This window comes from Armigeres subalbatus, chromosome 3, assembly GCF_024139115.2.
Source record: "Armigeres subalbatus isolate Guangzhou_Male chromosome 3, GZ_Asu_2, whole genome shotgun sequence".
NCBI lineage: Eukaryota > Metazoa > Arthropoda > Insecta > Diptera > Culicidae > Armigeres > Armigeres subalbatus.
The window spans coordinates 351863927-351885611 of record NC_085141.1 but is presented as its reverse complement, the minus strand read 5'-3'; the positions used below and the strand labels follow the sequence as shown (position 1 = coordinate 351885611).

The 21685-nt window shown below is 40.6% G+C and overlaps 2 protein-coding genes across 2 annotated transcripts; both read right to left on the bottom strand.

Annotated features, from left to right (window-relative positions):
- Positions 1 to 6052: 6052 nt before the first annotated feature.
- Positions 6053 to 6910, bottom strand: LOC134222809 (uncharacterized protein K02A2.6-like). Its single transcript, XM_062701958.1, has one exon. The coding sequence runs from the start codon at positions 6908 to 6910 to the stop codon at positions 6053 to 6055; it is 858 nt and encodes a 285-aa protein (XP_062557942.1).
- Positions 6911 to 17854: 10944 nt separating this feature from the next.
- LOC134223200 (proprotein convertase subtilisin/kexin type 5-like) lies at positions 17855 to 20700 on the bottom strand. Its single transcript, XM_062702341.1, has 6 exons — positions 20546 to 20700; positions 19885 to 20490; positions 19703 to 19828; positions 18643 to 19515; positions 18321 to 18575; positions 17855 to 18259 (listed from the first exon to the last, which is right to left on the bottom strand). Exons 1-6 carry the CDS (start codon positions 20607 to 20609, stop codon positions 18066 to 18068), a joined length of 2118 nt encoding a protein of 705 aa, XP_062558325.1. The 5' UTR covers positions 20610 to 20700; the 3' UTR covers positions 17855 to 18065.
- Positions 20701 to 21685: the final 985 nt, after the last annotated feature.

Here is a 21685-nt window from a genome sequence, read left to right as displayed (position 1 = left end):
TAGCGCCACCTTGCCATCTAAACAGTTTCTCAACATATTGACATCCAATCCTTTGTAGTCATCGGGAAAGTACAGCACATGTTTTATTCGACGCGGAAACGAAAAGAAATGTATTTATATGGCTTCCGGTGGAACGCGCGTTTGTATTGCCCCTGGCCCGGTTGAGACAAATACGGAGTTCGGGATTAAACGCATGGAACGCGGTCGAAGAGTGATGCAATAAGTTCGTGATTGAACATGTTACGTATCGGACGCCAATCCGTGTATTCATTTTATTCTGTGCGGTCGGATAGAAAATCCGACGCATAATTTTCGTGGAATCCGGGAATCCAGTTCTGTGCTGATTAATGAAACATCGCGCTGTTTATTGAGAAATGGAGTATCTAGGTATACCTTTTGCTATTTTCCTGAAAAAATCACGTTGATATCATTTCAGTTGGTTTCAATATAACGGATTTTCGGACTGTTGTACTTTTTACAACATGCGTGTTCTCGTGTTGTAAAAGTTGAAGCGAGTCGCGGAAGGTTAAAGCATCAAGAGCATTTTTTGGATTGTTATGATGTTGATAAAAACTCGCTTTTGTTTTTTACGTTTCAGCCTACTTTTTTTCTGTTATCCTCAGAAATATTACGCCTTGCGTTAAATTCTGGCAATGAAACCGAACGTAAGGGCGAATATTTCTAAAGATGACCGAAAAACAAAATTAAAATGTAAAACAATCAAAAGCGAGTTTTTATTTCACCGGGAAAAAAGCAATACAAGTCCGAAAGGTTAGGGAAGCGGTGATCGAAACCTGTTGAAGAAGTGAGATGTCTCATTTCTCACTCCTCATCTCTTAATTCTCGCTGTAAAAAGTGAGTAGAGGGACGTCCAATTTTTCAATTCGCACCACTCAATATTCACAGGATACGACAAAGAAACATTTCATTAACTAACTAACACACTTATTGCCGTAATACTACCAGGGACACATAAATATTGGGGATTTGATTCGTTCGTTCAGTATTTGTGTTCGTTCATGACTATCTACTCCCTAGCTTGTGTGCGGTTTCTCATTTCTGACTTCTACTCTATTTTCATCTGTGTGCTCTATGCTGTATGTTTCAACATGACGTCACTCTTCCACGCAGCGCAGCTGCTGACTAGTCTGCGCTCCTGCTACTCGACTCGATTTTTGGTGGTGACGAAAACGGCTCACGCACGCATTTTCAAGGGTCCGTGATGGCGGACCCAAGCGATAGTCGGTTTTGCGACTCCGAATTTCGCGAAAGATTGTTGCGGCTTTCTGTTAGCACATTAGATGGCTCTGCAGTCTAAAACTGGCACACAAAAAAAGTTCCTCCGCAGCGCCCTCCTCGGACGCCGCACTCCGATCAAAAAAAAAAGGGTTTGATGACTCGCCGGTTTGTTTGGGCTTACTTACCCTGTCGATGACCTGCTGGTGGGGTCGTCGCTCCCGGCTTGTTGACGCCGGTGATGACGCTCCTCAATGAAGCCGACGAAACGGAATGGCAGTTGCTTGCCGGCTGGTGGATCTCGACCTCGTGGAGGTCCCTTGGCCTTCCCTCGGACCGATATGGTGATGGATCGGTCCACTTCTGGCAGGTTACGATCGCCAGGAATGTTTCGTCCGTCGGGGGAGAAATGTCGCGCTGGGGTACGATGTGATTGCTTTGTTTTCTTTTTATAATTATCTCCTACTACCGCACACAATCCTGCAACGCACACTTAATCTTGGCCTATTATGCACAACGAAACATTACTAGACCAACGCGGACACTTCTAACTTGTCGAGTAGTCACGGGCGAAAAATCGAGTCTGTGAATCCTCAGATTAAGGAAGGTGGGACTCGGATACAACCGGAAGTACGTCATTTCCCGACCCCTTTGTGTACAATCGTGGCTTTATCGGCACGATTGATAACTTGACCAGATAGTCGCGCTGCTATCCCTTTCAAACCTTATCCAAGAAACAAATGGCCTTGACCTTGGAAAGCTTGGCTGCTTGATTAATGCTCGCTTGCCTATGTCAAGGGAAAATTATATCTTAGTTTATTGGCGATTGAAAGATTTGTATACTTACAATCTAATTTATTTACAAAATCTATTTACAAAACTATATACAAAATTACTGAATGCTACAAGTTGTAAAAAGTGAGAACCGCGAAGTAAGTAGTGAGACGCATCACTACTCACTTCGAGCTTCTCACTTTTTGTACTGAGAAATGAGAAATGAAGAGTGAGAGTGAGACGTCTCACTACTCACTTTTCACTGTGAAAAGTCTTATTTTTCACACCTCATTTCTCACTGTTCAAATGACCTATTAGCCAAATGACATGTTCGATCAAATGACCTATTTAGCCAAATCATCTGTTCGGCCAAATAACCTATTCGGCCAAATGCCTCTTCGGCCAAATGTCCTAATCGGCCAAATGTCCTATTTGGTAAAATTGTCCTATTCGGGCAAATGTCCCATTCCCATTCAGTTCTTGCTTAACTTTCCAAAAGGACCTAAGTAACATTTCATGAATTATTTTGAATAGCGCAATCAACAGAACAAAATGAAAGCTATTGACCGGTGTAATTTTTTTTAAATTTTATTTTTAGGACCTTTTAACTTGTTATTCAGATCCATTGGAACTTTCATTAGGTATCATTCATATTTCGTTTAGAAAGTTTATCTCCTTCAAAAATTCTATCACTTTTCCTGTTGCTTCTTCATCATCGGCTAGTGCTTCTTTTATATTATCTGGTAAACCAATTTCCTGTCGTTTACGGCCTAATTCCAAACAGTTCACAAAAATATGCTTCACCGTTAACAAGTTGTTGCAAATTCTACATAAAGGTGGATCCTCTTTGTCCAACAAATATTTATGCGTCAGTAACGTGTGTCCTATTCTAAGCTTAGCTAAAATCACACGACTCCTTGCTTGACTTCCCTTAGCTTGTTGTTCCTGGTAGACGTCCACTCTGCTTACCACTTATAGTTGAACTGGTTTTTTATTATTGTTCTAGTTTCATTAATATCCATCACGTTGCTTCCTATCCGTTCAATTTCGAGTGCTCTCTTTGCTTCCTCATCTGCCTTCCTATTGCCTGCTATTCCAATGTGACTTGGGACCCAGCAGAGTACAACTTCGGTTCCTTTGAGTTTGATTTTGTTACTTTTGTTAATTTTATCCTGTCACATCATCCTTCCACTTACTGTTGATTCGCCTCATCTGTAACGTAGTCAGCACACTCATGGAGTCAGTACAAATAATGTAGGCCCCAACGCGCTCTTGACTTGCCACCAAGGATAACGCTTCTTTGACAGCCAAGCTTTCCGCAGTAAAAATGCTACTTCTATCGTTTATGCGTTTGCGTATTATCAGATCCTTGCTTACTACACTGAAACCACATCTTTCGTCTTTCTTCGAGCCGTCTGTATATATTGCTGAGTGTATTCTGTATTTTGTATTTTTCATTTTGCAGAATTTTCGCCGTAGTTCTATTGGTTGCGCTCCTTTTTTACTTAAGGTGTACAGGCACCTGTCCGTTTGGACAAACTTTTTCTCCCAAGGTGCAACGTGTGGGCGGCTAAAGGTCATTATGGGTGGCAATGTTAACTGCAATTCTTCGATGAACTTTATTCCTCTTGTTGTCGCAGTATCCTTCCTGCTAGGTACTATTCCCCATTCTTCGCCAGAACTATCTTCCTCGTCACTAATGAGATTTCTGGACGATTCATCAACTTCACCATCGATTGGCCTACTGATTCCTCGTTTGCGTGCTACAAAGATCGCCGTTCGTTGTGCTAGGAGTGTTTTCAAGCTTGGAATTCCGGTTTCCACTTGTAGGCTGGTAACTGGGCTGGTTCGAAATGCGCCCACTAATGCTCTTAATCCCGCATTGTGAGTTGTTTCCAATAACTTAATTCCCTCGTTGTCCATTCTAGATAATATTGGAGCAGCATACAATTTTTTTTCCAACACTGTTGCCCGGTAGATTTTAATTAGGGTATTTCTGTCTCCTCCCCATGTTCTTGAAGTTATGCTTCTAATGAAATTGATTCGTTGCTGGCAGATAGCTTTCACTTCTTCTGCGTGTTTCCGGAACTTCATGAAGCAGTCGAATGTCACTCCCAAGAATTTATGACTTGGTTTCAGTGGAATACTGCTGTCGTTCAGCTGAAGTGGGTTGGGTATCTTGGGTTTGCGGGATCGAGCGCGTCGAAAAATTACTGTTGCACTTTTCTCAGCAGATACTTTATAGCCAGTCTTTCTCTGCCACTCCTCAATTTCTGTTAGAGCTGCCTGTAAGCATGCTTGCGTAATTTCTATATTTTCTCCTGTGGCAATGAGGATAACATCATCTGCGTAGATTAGACACTTTACGTTACGTGGCAGGAACTGTGATATTGTATCGATGGCTATAAGGAACAAAGTCACACTAAGCACAGACCCCTGGCATAATCCTGTCTCCATTGTTTTTTCGTCGGATAACGTCCCATTTGCCAGAACTCTGAATGTCCTTTTTTCTAGCATCTTTGTTAAAAATCTCAGCATAGCGCCATCAACATTCAATTCCTTAAGCCGTTGAAGTATAAGGCGTCTCCACGTTGTATCATATGCTTTGATAACATCCATGAAAACTACTTGCGCGTAATGGTGCTTACTCAACGCCTCATCGATGGTCTCCTCTAGGGAAGCAAGGTGGTCTGCTGTCGTTTTTCCCTTCCTGAATGCGTATTGATTCTCGCCGATTAGTTCTTCAGTCTCTAGTACATGGGTCAATCGATTATTAATCATGCGTTCCATCACTCTGCATATGCATGAATTTAGAGATTGCAGTATTCAAATTAATTCTTGAAAAAAATGTTACTTAGGTCCTTTTGAAAAAATGAAATGTCTTATTCGGCCAAATTTCCTATTCGGCGAAATGTTCTATTCGGTCAAATGACCTTTTCGGCCAAATGACCTTTTCGGCGAAATGACCTATTCGACCGTTGATGAAGATTGGTTACATGCTGCCTGACAGTAGCTCCATGCGGACTGATGTTGTTTTGGCCAGGATCTGGGGCGGGACTTGCAAAGAGGAAAAATGTTACTTCAGCTGCTGCCAGTCAACAGCAGTACTGTCAGGTGCAGCCAGTAGCATTTTGTGTGAAAATATTGGTATCCCAAATAAAACATTCCGCATGACTTTTGTTTTACAAAGACTTTTCACTTTAACGAGTATTCTAAATTGTGGGGTTTGAGTATATTACCATCAGCGTGTGATTATGCATTAACAACTCATCGTGTCGATCAGTGCGCAGCAAGCCATGACTCGGCCTCTTCTGGTCAGACCTCCGTGGCGTGCACACGCACCCACGGAGAGCTGCTGTCATAACAATTCGCTCCGGCCATTTGGGGCCCTTTTGGGCTTAGTTAGGTGAAACATTCAAGGAAACAGTTGAAACTCGATGGTCAATTGTGATGAAAAAAAGAACAAGTGTCAAAACAATAGAGAAGAAGCAGCGTCTTCGCAGGTCTCGTCTCAGGCCAGGACTGATGTGCACTAAATACTTTACTGTATAGGCGTAGACGCCGCGTGTATGCAAATTCAAAATCACGTCGTGGGTAACGCTAAAGTGAGACGTCTCTGACTCAACCAAACGACATTACCAACCAAATTGCCAAACGACATTTTTGGCCAAATGTTTGAGCCAAGTGATCATTTCGACCAAACAGCATTTTCGGGGAAATGTCGTTTTGTAAGCCATGTATGCACCTTATATCACCATACTATCAGAGACTTTTGAACGAAGTGTTACCTGTGAACCGTTTTTTTCGATAACCATCCACTCTTCTGGACTGAAGTTCGATATCAGCTTGTTCTCCTTGGTGGGTCTTTTTACCACAACTGTATCACTCACTAGCACGTTACTTGTTCTTGCACGTCGTCGTAGATTGGCGTATTCTGCGCTTTTGTGCTTTTGCTCTGTATCTTTGTCTCTTATCTCTTCTACCATTTTGTTAGGTTTGAGTGGAACAGACGGAAGCTTGTCTTTTAATATTCTCCCAAACATTAATACAGATGGTGCGACGCCTGTGGTGGAGTGAGGAGTTGAATTTGTACTTGTAGGTTCCACTTCCAATCCGTATCTTCTACCTGACTTATTCGCAGATGTTTCTTTATCATGCCATTTACACGCTCAACCTCCCCATTCGCTTGTGGCCAATAAGGAGTACTTTTACGAACTTCGATACCGTACTCCTGACAGAAGCTTTTGAATTCCCCGTTTCTGAATTGTGGACCGTTGTCGGTTTTAAGGGTCTCTGGCATCCCAAACCGGCAAAACGTCTCGTCGAAGGCTTTGACCGTCGTTGCCGCAGTAATTTCTTTCAGGACTATCACCTCTATAAACCTGCTGAAATAATCAACGATAACCAAAAGATTCATCCAGACGGTAATGGCCCGACGAAGTCCGCTGCTTTCCGGCATACACGTAGATCGCATGGGTTCCGGAGGGTCGAGCGCAGACACAATCATGCATGATTTGCAGCTTTTCACTATTTTCTCCACCTGTTTGTGCATCCCGGGCCACCACACTTTTTGACGCAGCTTTCGTTTCATAGATATTATTCCCGGGTGTGACTCATGAGCCAGTTGGAGAATTCGAGACCGCAGCGACTCTGGTACAATTATACGTTGGCTTCTCATGAGATCTACTGATCGGAATAGTTTGGATTCGAATGGTTTGAAACACTTGACAGCCTCGGTCCATTGACCGCCTTCCAGAGCTGCAACAAGATCCTTAAGAACCATGTCTTTTTCAACATGTGCCTCTATTTCCTGTGAAGTGACTGCCTTGGGCACGTAAGTTGCCACAAGAGTTTTTATGAAAGCTTCATTTTCGTCGTCAAACGGTTCTGGTTGAGACATTGACAGTCGTGATAACGCGTCTAAATTTGTAGCTCCTGGTTCATATATGACGTCAAACCCATCTTTCAATTCGTGGACATGGTTTCGAACGTTGACTGAAGAGAAAGTCTAGCGGTTTGCAGTCTGTGATAAGTTTGAATGTTGCTCTTAGCAAATACAACCTAAACTTCTCGATAGCTCACACAAGGGCTAATGCCTCTCTCTCGGTCTGAAAATACTTCCTTTCAAAGTCAGTCAAGGCTTTGCTGGCAAACGCAATAATCCTTTTCTCTTTCCTATCATTTTCTTGGAGCAGGACTGCTCCAAGTCCAGTCGGGCTTGCATCAGCAATAAGCAAACTGGTATCATTGGGATCAAAGAAATCAAGAAAACCTACAATGATAGCTTTCTTTATCGAATCAAAAGCACACTGATGGACATTTTTCCAGATGAAAGGTGTCCCTGTGCGGAGAAGGTTTCGTAAACTATCCGTTTTACTAGCTAAGCACGGGACAAATCGGCCGACGTATGTCACCAAACCCAGAAAACTCCTTAATTTTGCGGCATTTGACGGGGGACGGAATTGTTCAATAGCTTTCACCCTACTCTCTGTTGGTCTGATACCGTTTACCGGTACCGGTTAATTCATGTCCTAAGAACTCGAGTTTACTCACATTAAATATACATTAAGCTGAGTTCAGTAATATCCCGTATTCCGCCAGCCTATCTAACAACGCCTGTAGCCGCTTTGCATGCTCCTCTTCTGAGCTTCCGAAAACAACTACGTCGTCGATGTAAACGATAATTCCGTCTAGACCAGCTACTATAGTTTCCATAACTTTTTGGAAAAGTTCTGGGGCTGGACAAACACCGAACATAAGCCTTTTATATCTATAAGCAATGAAAATTCATTACGTTATTTATTCTAATTCATACAAAATAAAGCAAATTAACTCAACAGATTCAGTTACCTGAATAAACCATACTTGGTAATGAAAGTGGTTATTTCGCGCGACCGTTCCGAAATTTCAATTTGGTGGTAAGCATCTTTTATATCCACCTTAGAGAAACGGATGGCTCCCTTGATGCTGCCCAGAAGTTCTTCGATGATAGGAAGCGGATGTTTCTCTCTCAATTCATGCGCGATTGGCCCGCCGCATGTCCACACAAAGGCGAACCTCGCCGGAATCCTTCAAGCCTGGAACTAACGGGGATACCCAGGCGGGTGGTTCTGTCACACGTTCGATAATTCCTTGCTCCAATAAACACTGTAGCTTAGCCGCAATCAAGCTCTCAAGGGTTATCGGAGCTCGCCGATATGGCTGCTGAACTGGTTGTACTGAAAGATCTATCGGAATTTCCAAAAGTATCCCTTTCATTTTTGGAAATTCTTTTGGTGGCTGATCGACGGCGGCAATATTGAACCCGATTTGTAATACTTCCAGTTCTCTGGCAGTATCTTCACCTAACAAACACTGCGTTCCCCCTTCTACTACATAAAACTTCGCATTCGTAGTATTAGTTCCGGCAACTATTTCTGCACAGAACTTGCCTTTTACATCCAATAGTTCACTGCTGGCATAAGCCTTTAGTACACGATCAGATTGTTTCGACCAATCGTACACTGCAATACCATTCTCTTTCATCTGCTGCCAGATATTTGCTGTAATGATGTTTACATCAGCCCCGGAGTCTATCGTCATCGGTACTGCGACCCCACCGATACAGAAACGGAACTGATTACGTCCCATTGCAAAGAAGATGTTTGCATCTTCTTGGTTACCATCGTTCTTCTCTGACACGGCTCTGATACGTTTCGCTGGATGCTCGTACAAATCGGCTTTCTCGGATATCTCCTGGAACGATCTTTTGCGATGCTGCGAAGAATCTTGGCTTTGGGTTTGCCCAAATCTGAAGCAGCACTTTGCGTAGTGACCCATGATGTGGCATCTATTACATTTCACTCCTTTCGCAGGGCACCACTTGCTAGACTTAAGATGACCTGGACGACCGCACGCGTAGCACGCCATCACAACCCCACGATTCATAGTCGGGCTACGCGGTGGGTATGCAACTTGACCACGACGTTGGCGTTTCACTAGATTGACACTTCCGTCTTCTCGATTATCACGTCCATTATTCGCCATCTGCATCGATTTCAATTTTGATTCCGAGATTGCTGTTCCCAAAGCGATCATATCGTTCAATGATCTTTTTTGTTCCGGATAATTTTTTTCGGATCTTTGTCATTATTATCTCCGACAAAAACAAAGCTTTATCGTTAGTTCTCTTTTGTCGCTTGTTTTGCATGCACATCGAAGAAAAAATAATTCCTTGATTGCCTTTATTTGACAGGCTCAATCGTGTATAACACTTAACCGAGCCGAGGCTCTATATGATATTTACAATCGATATCAACTTATTATCAACAATTAGTAAGGGAAAGGAATATATACCAAGATACTCCTGACGACTCAAGGTTAGATTGCGTAATTTCAGGACGGACGAGGTTGGGATTTAGGTTTGAGGCATCACAGCTGCCCATCAGGGTATTTGACGTCATTAACGGTATGTCGTGCCATCGTGCTCGACTTGTGGTTCATCAAGGAGCATCTTCCGGATGGCCAGAGGTTCATGGTACACGGAACAATAAGACAAGAACAAACAAAACTGAGAAAGAAAAAAATAGAGCTATTAGACTTTGATGTCAGACGAGCAAAGAAAGGCATAGATAGCCTGCATATACACCATATCACGATCCCCCAACCCCTTACTTCCCTGTAGGGTTGTTTACCTCGGGCCACAAGGATATCCGATAGTTGCTCTCTGGAGGCGTCGTTTTCCGAGAAATACCAAACTACATGATCGATGTCATCGTAACCGACTCCACACCTACATGAAAGTACTTAGCTTAGAAACACCACAGTTACTATTTAACTGTGGATGTGCTTGATGGAAACCCTGCGAGTCGGCGGCGATGTCCCAGTGGGAAATGTAATGATAACAAAAATTAAAATCGATGGAATGGAGCGTATTTTCGTGGGGCAGTAATGCTATTAGTAAGTTACAATCAAATTAATCTCCAAACAAATTTTTTCTTCGGAGAGGAAGGGAGATGTGTGGTACTTAACAGATAGTGTAAAGTACGCTGAACGTATGCATGACAGCTGTGCAGACAAGCACTCACTGTGAGTACCCCCACTACGGGCTCATTCTTGGAGCATGCATTCACTCGTCCTCTTTCGCCTGTCAACCGTCGTGCAGGTAAGATGTGCCAGAGCGGTCCCTTTTCTGGTACTGTTTAGAATCTCACACCCTTCTCTGTTATCAGGTCGATAATCATATCTTCGAAAACGTCAGCCAAAAATTCACATCGCTTTGCCTGAACCCTTAGTCTCAGAGCAAAGTCTGACAATCTTTCACCTGGTTTTTGCGAGCATCTACCTCAGAGGCGCATCCACGTTCCGAGCCGTGGGTAGGACAAATGGAAAATACTGATTTGGGCTACAGTCTTGTATTAGCGGTAGCGTATAAATTCGCAGGTGTTATAAGCCTATACTCCAGAAGCATTTTGATTTTATGCTTGTTTTTGTGAAGGTCATGGAAAATTATGGTTTTGGAGATCGTTATTAAATTAAAAATGTTACTTGGGTGGACTATTGTATGGAAGTAGCATCACTTCCATCCGTTTACACAAATAATGATTTTATTTGGGACATCTATACTTAGAAAGGAGCTACGTCCTCTTATCGGTGCCACAGGAGGTTATGGAACAGTCAGTCAGTTATGGAACAGTCAGGTATAACGGTAGGAATAGTTTTGGTAAATCGTGAAACACAAAAAGAACTAAGACATACAGAATAGGAAAAGGTAAAGGCTGTGGTCGAGCCCATGACCTCCTGCTTGTACACAGATAAAAATATGTTGCGATTTTAAATGTATTTTCATGCATATATTTGGAGCATGCAAATAAACGCAATTCATCTTACTGTTCTGTTAAATCAAAATAAACTTAAACGGTGCTTGCTAGTAAAATACAGTCAAATTTAATTGAATATTGAATGTTAATTTGCTCAATGGGTTCAGCTGCAATTTTACACGTAATTGAATATTCAAAACTATTTGCTGTGTAGGCATAAATGATATCCACTAGACCACTGAGCTTGTCTACGAATTGGGCAACAATTCTGGTAATGAGAAATCGATGCACAATGCACATTCTAACTATACTTAATACTACCACTGAAAGCATAACTGTTCCATGTTGATATGAAATCCATTTCGCTATGGGAAAGTTATGTTTGCCATTTAATCAATTTTAAAAATAATCAGGGCTTGATTTATATAATTTGAAAAAAATGCCTCGATTTTTAGGACAAATATTATCGATTATCGAATATCTCCTTACAAGCTTCAAAAAGAAGTTAGGGGTCACAGAAATTTGAAAAAATACTCAATGGTTTTAATATAGTATTGCTTACTGCTAGCATTTCCTATTATAGAAAATGTTATGGATCTAGCGATATAAATCAAACCACCAAAAATCACATGATTGCCAAAGAATCTGTTTTGGGAGCTCAGCATCCCTTACGGATAAGATTTTGAGCGGACTTCGGTATGTTTCTGGCTTCTCAAATTTCAATAGATCTACTAACGTTTGAAGAAAAGTTTTTCCGCGGGCTTCTAATAATCGTGCTTTATCATAACTTCTAAATAAATATTTATATATTCTAAGAAGTAAAGTTTAGACATCTTTGAGAGCTTTATGGATTATAAAGTGCCTGAAGTCCTAAAGAACAATCAGTCTTTTTCTTTAGGATCCCAAAAACATCTATGATTATTGTTTGGACTCTGTTAAACTTTAAAATAACATTCTGCTAACACAAAATTTCTTACCATCGAATAACTTCATATGTTCTTACTATAATCATGGGTAGGACAATGCTTTGACTGTCCCACCCAGAAAAATTCATGCGTAGGACATGTCCTACTCGTCCCACCCACTCCCGGCGCCACTGATCTACCTAAACACATACCGTTCATACGCAATCATACGCTTAGGCTCAAAATGTTGCATCAAAAGCAGCGACAGCTGCATCATAATAAGGAGGATCGCTGAGCACTAAATGGACTCGTTTTGCTTCGGGTAAATTGTCATGCAACTCCTGCAAATGAGGGCCGCCAAGAAATAGTAATTTCGCTAATTTGTCCGACTGATTCGTCACGTTACAGGCGCTGAAGTAACATTCCAACTGCCTTTTCCATTTTGCCCACTCTGATGCTTGTCGATTATCATCAATGTTCATGTCAAACGGTTTGATAACCCGCATCGACTCCATTGCTCTAATAGAAAATTAGAGAAAGGTAATGATGTTTTTTGCCTTTCTCGTACAACAAAGTTGTACCTGAAAGGCTTTCATTTCACTCCCAAAACGTACTTTTTATAGAGCGCTTGTAGACCCATAGTATTATATATCATTCGATTCAGCTCGACAAACTGAGCAAATGTCTGTCTGTCCGTGTGTGTGTCCGTGTGTGTGTGTGCGTATGTGTGTGCACATTGAAACATTAGCCAATTTTTCTAGTACTAAACCTGAATCGATTTTGCTACAACAAGTTGCATTCGATGGGGAATGTTTTCTTCTTGTTCACTATTGAGTTTCATGATGATGGCACTTCTCAAAAAATAGTAAATATTCAAAGAGTTATGAGACATCATTATTTTGTAACAAATAAGCTATCGATTTTCTAGGTTATGTTCTCCCAAGACACAATTTATTCGAAACCGGCACACTGACAGCATAGAATACACAGCTTACACGGAAGAAAAAACTTCACAAAGAAACATAGAAACCCATTAATGAGTTAAAAAGTACCTATTTTAAGATTTCATGTATACACTGAAAATTCTCGTTTATTTTTTCAAAATGACCTAAGAAACATATTTTCATGAATGAATTTTAATATAGCGATCAACAGACCAATATGATAGCTTTTGATTGCAGTACACAAATTAGTTCATGAAAAAAAGGTGACATATGTTCTTTTTAAAAGTTAAGCGTCATTTCTGCCATTTCTTTTCCCTATGGGCCGATGTGAGCAGTGAGAAGTGAAAAGTGAGACGTGAGAAGTGCGAAGTGAGGAGTGAAAAGTAAGAAGTAAGAAATGAAAAATGAGAAATGAAAAATCACCAGATGATCCGAAATGAAAACAAAAATGTTTTTCCAAATTTAATCTAGACTATCCTTTGAAAAGAGCTGACATTTTTTGCTAATATTTTCAAATGGATATAATAGAAAACGACGCATCCACAAAAAAGTGTTGTATGGGTGACCATCGCAAAATCAGTCAAAATTTCTAGTGAAAATATCAGAAACAATCCAAATTGAGCCCTACACTGAAAAAATCAATTTAAAAATTTTAAAGTCGATTTGCGAAAAATGCTCTTTTTATTTAAATGAAATTTTGTCTCAAGATAGGTGATTATGTTCCTACCAACCGTCCATACATCGCAAGCTGGGCACTCTTAAGGAAAAAGGGTTTTTCTAACAAAAACTTTTTCTTGTCGGAATTATTTTCAGTGTATTTTCATCTGAAACTAAACCAATGAAAGCCATCGTTATAGAACCCCAAGCAAATCTATTTTTATGATACATTGTCTAATTTAGTCACTAAATATAGTTTGTTTTTAAATTAAGAGTAATATTAAAAAGGGGTTTATATCTTCAAAAAAATATTATATTCCATTATCAGCTTCTTTAGTTGCGACCAGTTACGACCAAAACATTGTACTCTGCCTGACTGTACAGGAATAATTAATATGAGTATATATGTATTCATATGTTAAATCCACCCCTTAAAGACACTGAAAAAAACAATTCCGTCAAGAAAAAGTTTTTGTTAGAAAAACTTTTTTCCCTTAAAAGTGCCCGGCTTGCGATGTATGGACGGTTGGTAGGGAATATAATCACCTATCTTGAGACAAAATTTCTTCCAAATCAAAAAGAGCGTTTTTTTGCAAATTGACTTTTATTTTTTAAATTGATTTTTTAGTGTAGGGTTCTATTTAGAGTTTTTCAAAAGTTTTATTAGAAAGTTTGAATGATTTTGCGACAGTCACCCATACAACACTTTTTGTAGGAAGCGTCGTTTATCGATTATATCCATTTGAAAAATCAGTAAAAACAAGTTTGACCCTTTTCAAAAGCTAGTCTGCATCAGGTTTGGGAAACCTAAGTATGCACTTTTCTTTTTACAGCACCTTTTAAGTATCGACCAATAGATTGACAATAACTCAACTTAACAAGAAGAACACTTGCAAGTGCCCAAAAAGTCCTATTTGGCTTCATGCATTTCTGTTACATTTCTCGCATAACTTGTCAAAAGGACCTAAGTAACATTTTTTCATGAATTCTCGCTTAACTTTTCAAAAGCACCTAAGTAACATTTTTCATGAATTTATTTGAATACTGCAATCAATAGTTTTCATGTTGTTCTGTTGATTGCAGTACTCAAATTAATTCATTAAAAAATGTTACTTAGGCCCTTTTGAAAAGTTATGCGAGATTTATAGTACAGCAAAAAGCCATCTAGTAGAAAATCTAGATGGATTATTCCATTGCTGACAAACGTTCATTTCGAACCAAACACCGCAAGTTGCTGGTTGATTTTTAGTAATATACTCTGTCTCGCTCAAACCAACAGCGAATAATCTAACGACTACTTTCACGAACACTTTATTGTCAGATTTTCTGGATATGATACACTGCGCGGCGTTTGTAATGTTCCCAAATGGGTACTTGCACAAAACTCCACGCGGCGAATGACTGTCGAAAGGTACGGCCGTGACAAACGATACACCGCAATGCTATTCATCCATAAGAATCAAGTAAACGGGGTGCAGAAAGCGCGGCGGTACCTTTCATGAAAGGTTCGCCGCATGCAATTTTGAGAAAATCAGGCAATAAGGACCAGCCACTTTAACCGACCGTGTCCATTTAGCAAGTATGGTGTTGAAGTTGAATATAATCTGTAGATTAAAAAAAACAGTTTAATAAAGTAAAAAAAACTCAGCAAGTAACCGCACAATATTGAGTAAAACAAATTAAGTGTGTAGCATTTCCACATTCAATGAATAAATTTCGCACCGTGTATACTGACAGCATTAAAGTTTGTGTTGCTTCTTTCGTGCTTTATTGATGATGCTAAGGGTGAAATCAGGAGTGATTCAGTTTGATTCTAAATTTTCGACCACTATTCTAGTTTGCATCTGGAGCAAAATAGAACAAACACGCTGGTTTCCCCAGCAGTGTTCTATTCATGTTTTTCAAATTTTCAATTAATTGAAATTATTATGTTACTGCCAAGAAAGGCACCGGAATTGCAAAGTGGATTGATCTGTAGATAAAATGACGCATCCATACACCAAAACAATTGAAAAATATTTGAATCTCGTGATTCAATCGTGGTTCAAATCTGCAGAAAATAGAACGGAGCGTTATACCAGTTTTATTTTTTTGACAGTTGACTGGTATAAAAACTGAATCTAGAACAGCTGCTGGGAAATTCAATGTTTCAGATTCATATTCAAACTGACAGCCCCGAACGATTTGAATCACTGTTGATTTTACTCTAACCTCTCAAGCAAAGCTTTCCAAAGCTTCAAATGTGGAACACGAAAACTAACACACGCGCTATAGAGACCGAAGCCGATGACTTTATCCGCTCGCATCAACACAGTTGTAAAAATTTCATCGTTGGAAATAAAAATCGCATTCGTACATGCTTTCTCGTGCGCTCGTTACGTTTGCTGCCATTTTTTTCCTGCTTTGGAAGGAAAGAAGAGGCGTGTCATTGAGGCTAACTGCTTATTGGGTTGGGTGGTTTGGGTGGAATGATGGTGTAGTTTGGGCATTTGGGTGATTTGAACATAATGGCCCGTTTATATATGAGCTAGTTCTAGCGGACAATGCACTATCCGACAATACTAGCACGAAATTAGCACAATGTAAACGCTTATTAGCGAGGACAATACCTGTTTACATTGTGCTAATATTGCGCTAGTATTGTCCGATAGTGCATTGTCCGCTAGAACTAGCTCTTATGTAAACGGGCCATAACGTTCGTTTTCATACACCTCATTATTTCCATATTATGCGGCTTTTTTCCATTGATATTTATGTGAATTGTGTTGTTAATTTTCACAAATGTACTTGTACAATTATTACACAAAGGCATGCTAAATCAATGTATGACATACAACTAGTTTTATTGAACTTTAATATTACATTGGTGAAAAACACTACGTGGAATCGGCCCTAAAACAATTGTAGACGCGCTGTCTGGACAGTTAATCCATATTGTATTTTATAATGTATTTTTAAAACGTGCCGCTGCGCTAATTATTGTACTATTTACCCACGATCGCATATTTGTAACATATGCATTTTTTCCTTTCTCGTACAACAAAGTTGTACCGAAAGGCTATATGATTGCTCCAAAAAAACTTTTGATAGAAGGCCCGGAGACCCATAGTGTTATATACCGATCTACTCAGCTCGACAAACTGAGGTGACGTCTGTTTTTTTTTTGTGTATGTATGTGTATGTGTACAAATTTTGTAGACACACGTTTTAGAACTTAGAATTATCCGATTTACTCGCAACAAGTTGCATTCGACAGGGAATTGTTTGCTATTGAAAATGGGCCCGATCATTGCTTTTCGGAATTATTGAAAAATCATTGTTTTTTCCCACAGGTCCCCCTTGGAAAAAAATCAAAAAACAATTGTTTTTGAATGGTGGCAAGGCAAAAATATTAAAAATGATCGAAAAAATGTGATCTATTCACCCAAAGAGCTTTTTTGACCTTTTTAAAGTGATTTTTTCAATATATTTTATAATGCACGAGAAAGGCATCATCACTGCTAGGTGGATTAATCTGGGTTTTTTTCTTTAGGTTTACTTTAAGCTTCAGCACCCTAGAGTATGTGGAATTGCATTATTTTGTTTCTAAATTTGTGATATCAATTCAATGTATCCCCCCCACATTTTATTAGTCTTACTAGAAGCCAATAATAGTCTCCGTCATTCATGTTGAAATATAGCTTTAGTTTTCGTATATAAGTGACTCCTTTGTCAACTAGATTCATCTGAATGAGAATCTTCCAACGGCCGATCTGCGTTACTAAAACCAACAGTTTTAGGTATACAATAGCTAAGACCAACAGTCTTACTTCGTTTATTCCCAAATCCATCAGATTTGAATAAACACTCCACCTAAAACCAGCAGTTTTGGTTTACTCTGATGCAACCAGTATCATTACCCGCACAGCCAGCAGCTATACGTCATCCGCATCAACAATCAATGAAAATAGCCATTACTGAGGATTATTAGTCCTATCAAAGGGCCAGACCCATCAGTTTAGGTTACTGTTCTTCGGTATCATCTTAAATCAACAGCCGTCACCCTATGTTATCGAAAACGACCTCTCACCTTACCCTTCCAAATTGATTTCGTGATCATTCGTTTCCATTTTGTAAACTCCATGCTACATAATACATCACCCCTCAATGTATCCCATTCGTGTCTTCCTAACCCGTTACATAAAAGCATAAGGACAATAAAACAAATCTTTAAGTTTTCCAATCATACATTTGCAGTAAAAACTCTTTTTTTTTCACCATCCAACGCATGGCCGTCACCAAAAAAAAATAATTATCATGTCCCTCATTCAATCTCACTTGTTCACTTTTTGAAAGACACCTCAATAAAACTCACTCAACACATTATAAAAGAAAAATATCTCAATCCGAAAACTTAAAAATTCATAACCTAATTCCACATACTCTGGGTTATAGCAGCATTAAATTGCTTTTTTCATATGGTTAAGCTCTACCGATTGAAAAAAAAATCATGTCAAAATGAAACTAACCTGTATCCAAATCCACCGGAAACAGCCGAAACTCAATGCGGAATCCCACCTCATACGCCAATTGTCAGGTTCTTAACCACAAATAAAACACGTCCGTCTCGTGTGTGACTTAAACTCAAACTCCCTTTATTCATGTCATTCCTTCCTGTAACTGTTCTTGTTTACAATGTCGTTCACACTCTTCTCCCTGCAACTGAAACCACTCATCTCACAGAGGTCAGACATAAAGTACATCACAACACTCTATTCGTATTCCAATACAACAAAAAATATGCCTACTAAAGCCAGTAGTGAGCTAAAATATGTCGCCTGTCCATTCGATCGTAACCCAACTTCAGATATATGATTGCAATCATTCGTATTGCACGTCTGACACTGAGTCTTCTCTAGCCCATGACACACGTCAATGTCGAACTCGGAGGCACATCCTCTTTTCACTGGAAAGAATAATCAAATTCGATGATTTTTCCATATTTCACGTATCCGCAAACACATTACCTTTACCATCCTGCAATAAAGTGTAGCACTTATCGTGTGATTTAAACCGTAGGCAAACCTGGATACCATTTTGTCTCGTTTGCTCCAATCCACAAGTTAGATCACTCACGCCATCACATTGGTAGCAGGATCGCCTTCCCCAAGGATACACCTCGGTATTGCAAGCGGCTCCTTCGCAAGTCGTGCAGGACGCATTCGTTAGTGGATCGCAGGCATCGACGAGCGACGATTGACAGCCACGTTCGATGGATCCATCTGAAATTATTTATAATTATTTTATTTTCAAGTTCTAGCGTGTGACTGATCCTCCCTTATAATGCACCTGCTCGTAGCCTAGTGTAACACTTATCTTCATTGACATGCACTCTGCAAGGATTCACGAATATATTTGTTGTTTGATTTTGAACGCAGTCCATGTTCATCGAACTATCGCATTGAACGCATTGAAGAGCATCCACTGGGAACACATTTTTATTACATCCGGATCCGGAGCAAGTCTCACATGATGAATCATTTGAGTTCAAGCACAGTTGTCGATCCTCTTCATTCAAATCCGACAGACATCCGCGGTGAAGAATACCAGTTTGATCCAACCGATTGTAGCAAAAGCCATCTGAAGATCGCTTGCATACCGTTGATAGTCTACGCCCATTGGCACAAGTCAGACCATCTTGCGACGAACACTGTAAACAGTTATCGTCCTGCCGAACGGTTATTTTGTTACATCCCGTTCCGCTACAGGCCACGCACTCCTGCCCACCTGCCGAATCGCATTTCAGCAAATCCGATTCATTGAGAGCGGATCTACACTCACGGCGGGTTACGCGAAAACCGTCGAATATGGTTACACAATCATCACCGCTTATGTGGCGCAGACACGGTTTCTCGAACTGCTTGTTGTACGGAAGAGTCGCACAGTTCGGATTGTTAGCAGTCTCACATATGTTGCAATCCAGCCGATTCAGCGGATATCGATAGAAATTGCAATTTCTGTACTCGTCGCATTTGATGCAGCCATCTCCTTCGGCAACACATTCCGCGTCGGTTGAACAACCCCGGAAGAGGTGACCAGTGGCCGATATTAGAACCGTCGCGCATGCCGTATCATTCAAGGGACATTCTTTGTCGAGGACTGTGTACGGATCTCGTACACATGCCGCGGTGTTGGATGAAAGACAGGTTTTACAACGAAAATCTGGAAGAAAAATACAGCATTGGGTGTTTCTATCTTTGCTTTTACGATGTAAATCAAAACAAACAACGTTTATCACCCACTCCAACTATCAATGGTGGTTTTTACTACCATTTGCTGGAAACTACAATCGATTTGAACAAGAATACAACAAGCAGTTTGTAAATAGGTACTACAAGTGGTACCCCACCGTTTTTAGCGATGAACACGCTTTTATTGCAGCCTGCTCCAGAGCAAACGACACAGTTGGTTGTGTTGCACGTCGTAGATTCCTCTGCCGACAGCTCATGAAAGCAACCTCGCTTGACGGTTCCATCTGTAGAACATAATTCGTTAAAATTACTCAAGCTGCAACACATATAAATTACTAACCACTGAACAGCTTTGAATAGCATTTTCCTTCGGAAACCTTCGTACATGTGGTAGCATTATGACTGGCATCGTTGCATCCCCGATCTTGCGAGTCACACTGCAGACACAGCTCGTCAAGCCTTACATTCACCGTATTGCAGTCATTCTCCCGACACGGTACGCACTCCGCCGATCCACTTTCACACAACGCCTTCACCCCTACGTCCATGTCCCCCAAACAACCTCGCCGGATCGGTTTGAACTGTTTGAAAATTGTAACACATACATCGTCCTGGAAGTACAACACGCAGGCAGTACCAAGCCGTTGATCACTCGTATCCGTCTCACAGCTTGCATCTCCCTCGGAGGCATTCCAGCACGTCAAACAATTCATTCGATCGGCAGGATACGCCCCAGAGTTGCATCCATCGCCGTCACAAGTTTCGCAAAGGTCGTTACTGTAGCACTCCGGATCCATGGAACAGCCCCGGAACGTGTGACCCGTTCCGGTGATGATGGAAACCGCACATGGATTGACGCTGAAGCAATCCTTGGTCGATTCGGTGAAGTTAGGCGCCGAACATTTTGGATTGTCCGCAGAGGAACAGGCTGCGCATGTTGTTGCTCCTGGGAAAAGCAAAATATCTGTAAAATTAACCACATTTAATCTATCGCGTATTACCGATTGTGGGTATTGATGGGATTATTAGAATTCCGCATATTGTCAGGCTCAGGATAGTGCTCATCGTGGCTATCAGTTTGACGATCAACAGATAACTAAGACACGTTGAAGAAGAAAGCTGTATTTCTAATCGATTATTATTGACCAAGCGTTTATCAGTCGAATTGAGCTTCCGTAAATAACAGAAATCGAAAGATTAAATCATGGTTTAAATCAATAGCAACTGGAAGGAATAACTCACAACTGCAAATAGTTGAATGACAATAATAGCAGAAATATACTGCGGTGTTGTTTTGTATTCGACATTCTGATCACACTAAGCGTTTTGTTGAAAATTAAGTGGAATTTTCGAGTTTCTTTAAGGGGTTAGGACACGAATTACTTATAGAATTTCTTTTCTATTATGTCCCATGTACTAGTTTTAAGCAAGGATGTTAACGATCATTCAGTAATTTGCGTTCGATCATTTAGTAGTTTGTCAATAACACATTCCAGAAGCTGAATTTCAAAATGTGTTGTATGGTGGACTTCTAGTGCGAAGGTTTTTCTACAACTCTGCCCAATGGTTCGTTGTTTGAATTCCACTAGTAACGGAGTTATAGCTATAGTTTCAGTAACTTAGACTAAATGATAACAAAATTCCAATCATTTAGTTTAAGTTACTGCAACTAGCGCCCTAACTCCGTGGCAGCGTGGAAGACCAATGGACCACCATCAAAAATGCCTTCATCGCCACCAGCGAAAACAATCTGGGCGAACTGCGCACCCAGAGAAAACAATGGATCACCAATGGGGGCCGTCCAGAAACCACGTGGTCATATATGGGGGAAGGGGGGGGTTTGGAAAATGACCACGATAAGCCACATGGGGGGAGGGGGGTGTTGCTCTTGAACCACGTGGTTTTTTTTACACGAAAAACTTTTGGTGAATAAGAATAGCGGTGTAAAAAATCCAAATCCTTGAAATTTAATGATTTAATCAATAAACGCAAAGCGCATCTTAGGGCCGATGCCCACGTAGCGTCTTTTCAACTCAGCGTTGAAAAGACGTAGGTGTGCATCGAAAAAAAACCGGTAACGCAGCGTCAGTCGTAGCGCCGATGCATATCTGCGTTATTTTACCATCTGAGCCTTAGATCCT

What these genes read in the sequence shown, in the direction of transcription:
- LOC134222809 (XM_062701958.1), bottom strand. Translation starts at nt 6,910, where the DNA reads ATGTCTCAACCAGAACCGTTTGACGACGAAAATGAAGCTTTCATAAAA.
- LOC134223200 (XM_062702341.1), bottom strand. Translation starts at nt 20,609, where the DNA reads ATGAGCACTATCCTGAGCCTGACAATATGCGGAATTCTAATAATCCCA. An exon ending in CGTGTTCATCGCTAAAAACG is followed by an intron (nt 19,516 to 19,702) that starts GTGGGGTACCAC and finishes TTTTTCTTCCAG; the next exon opens with ATTTTCGTTGTAAAACCTGT. An exon ending in TTACACTAGGCTACGAGCAG is followed by an intron (nt 18,576 to 18,642) that starts GTGCATTATAAG and finishes AAATAATTTCAG; the next exon opens with ATGGATCCATCGAACGTGGC.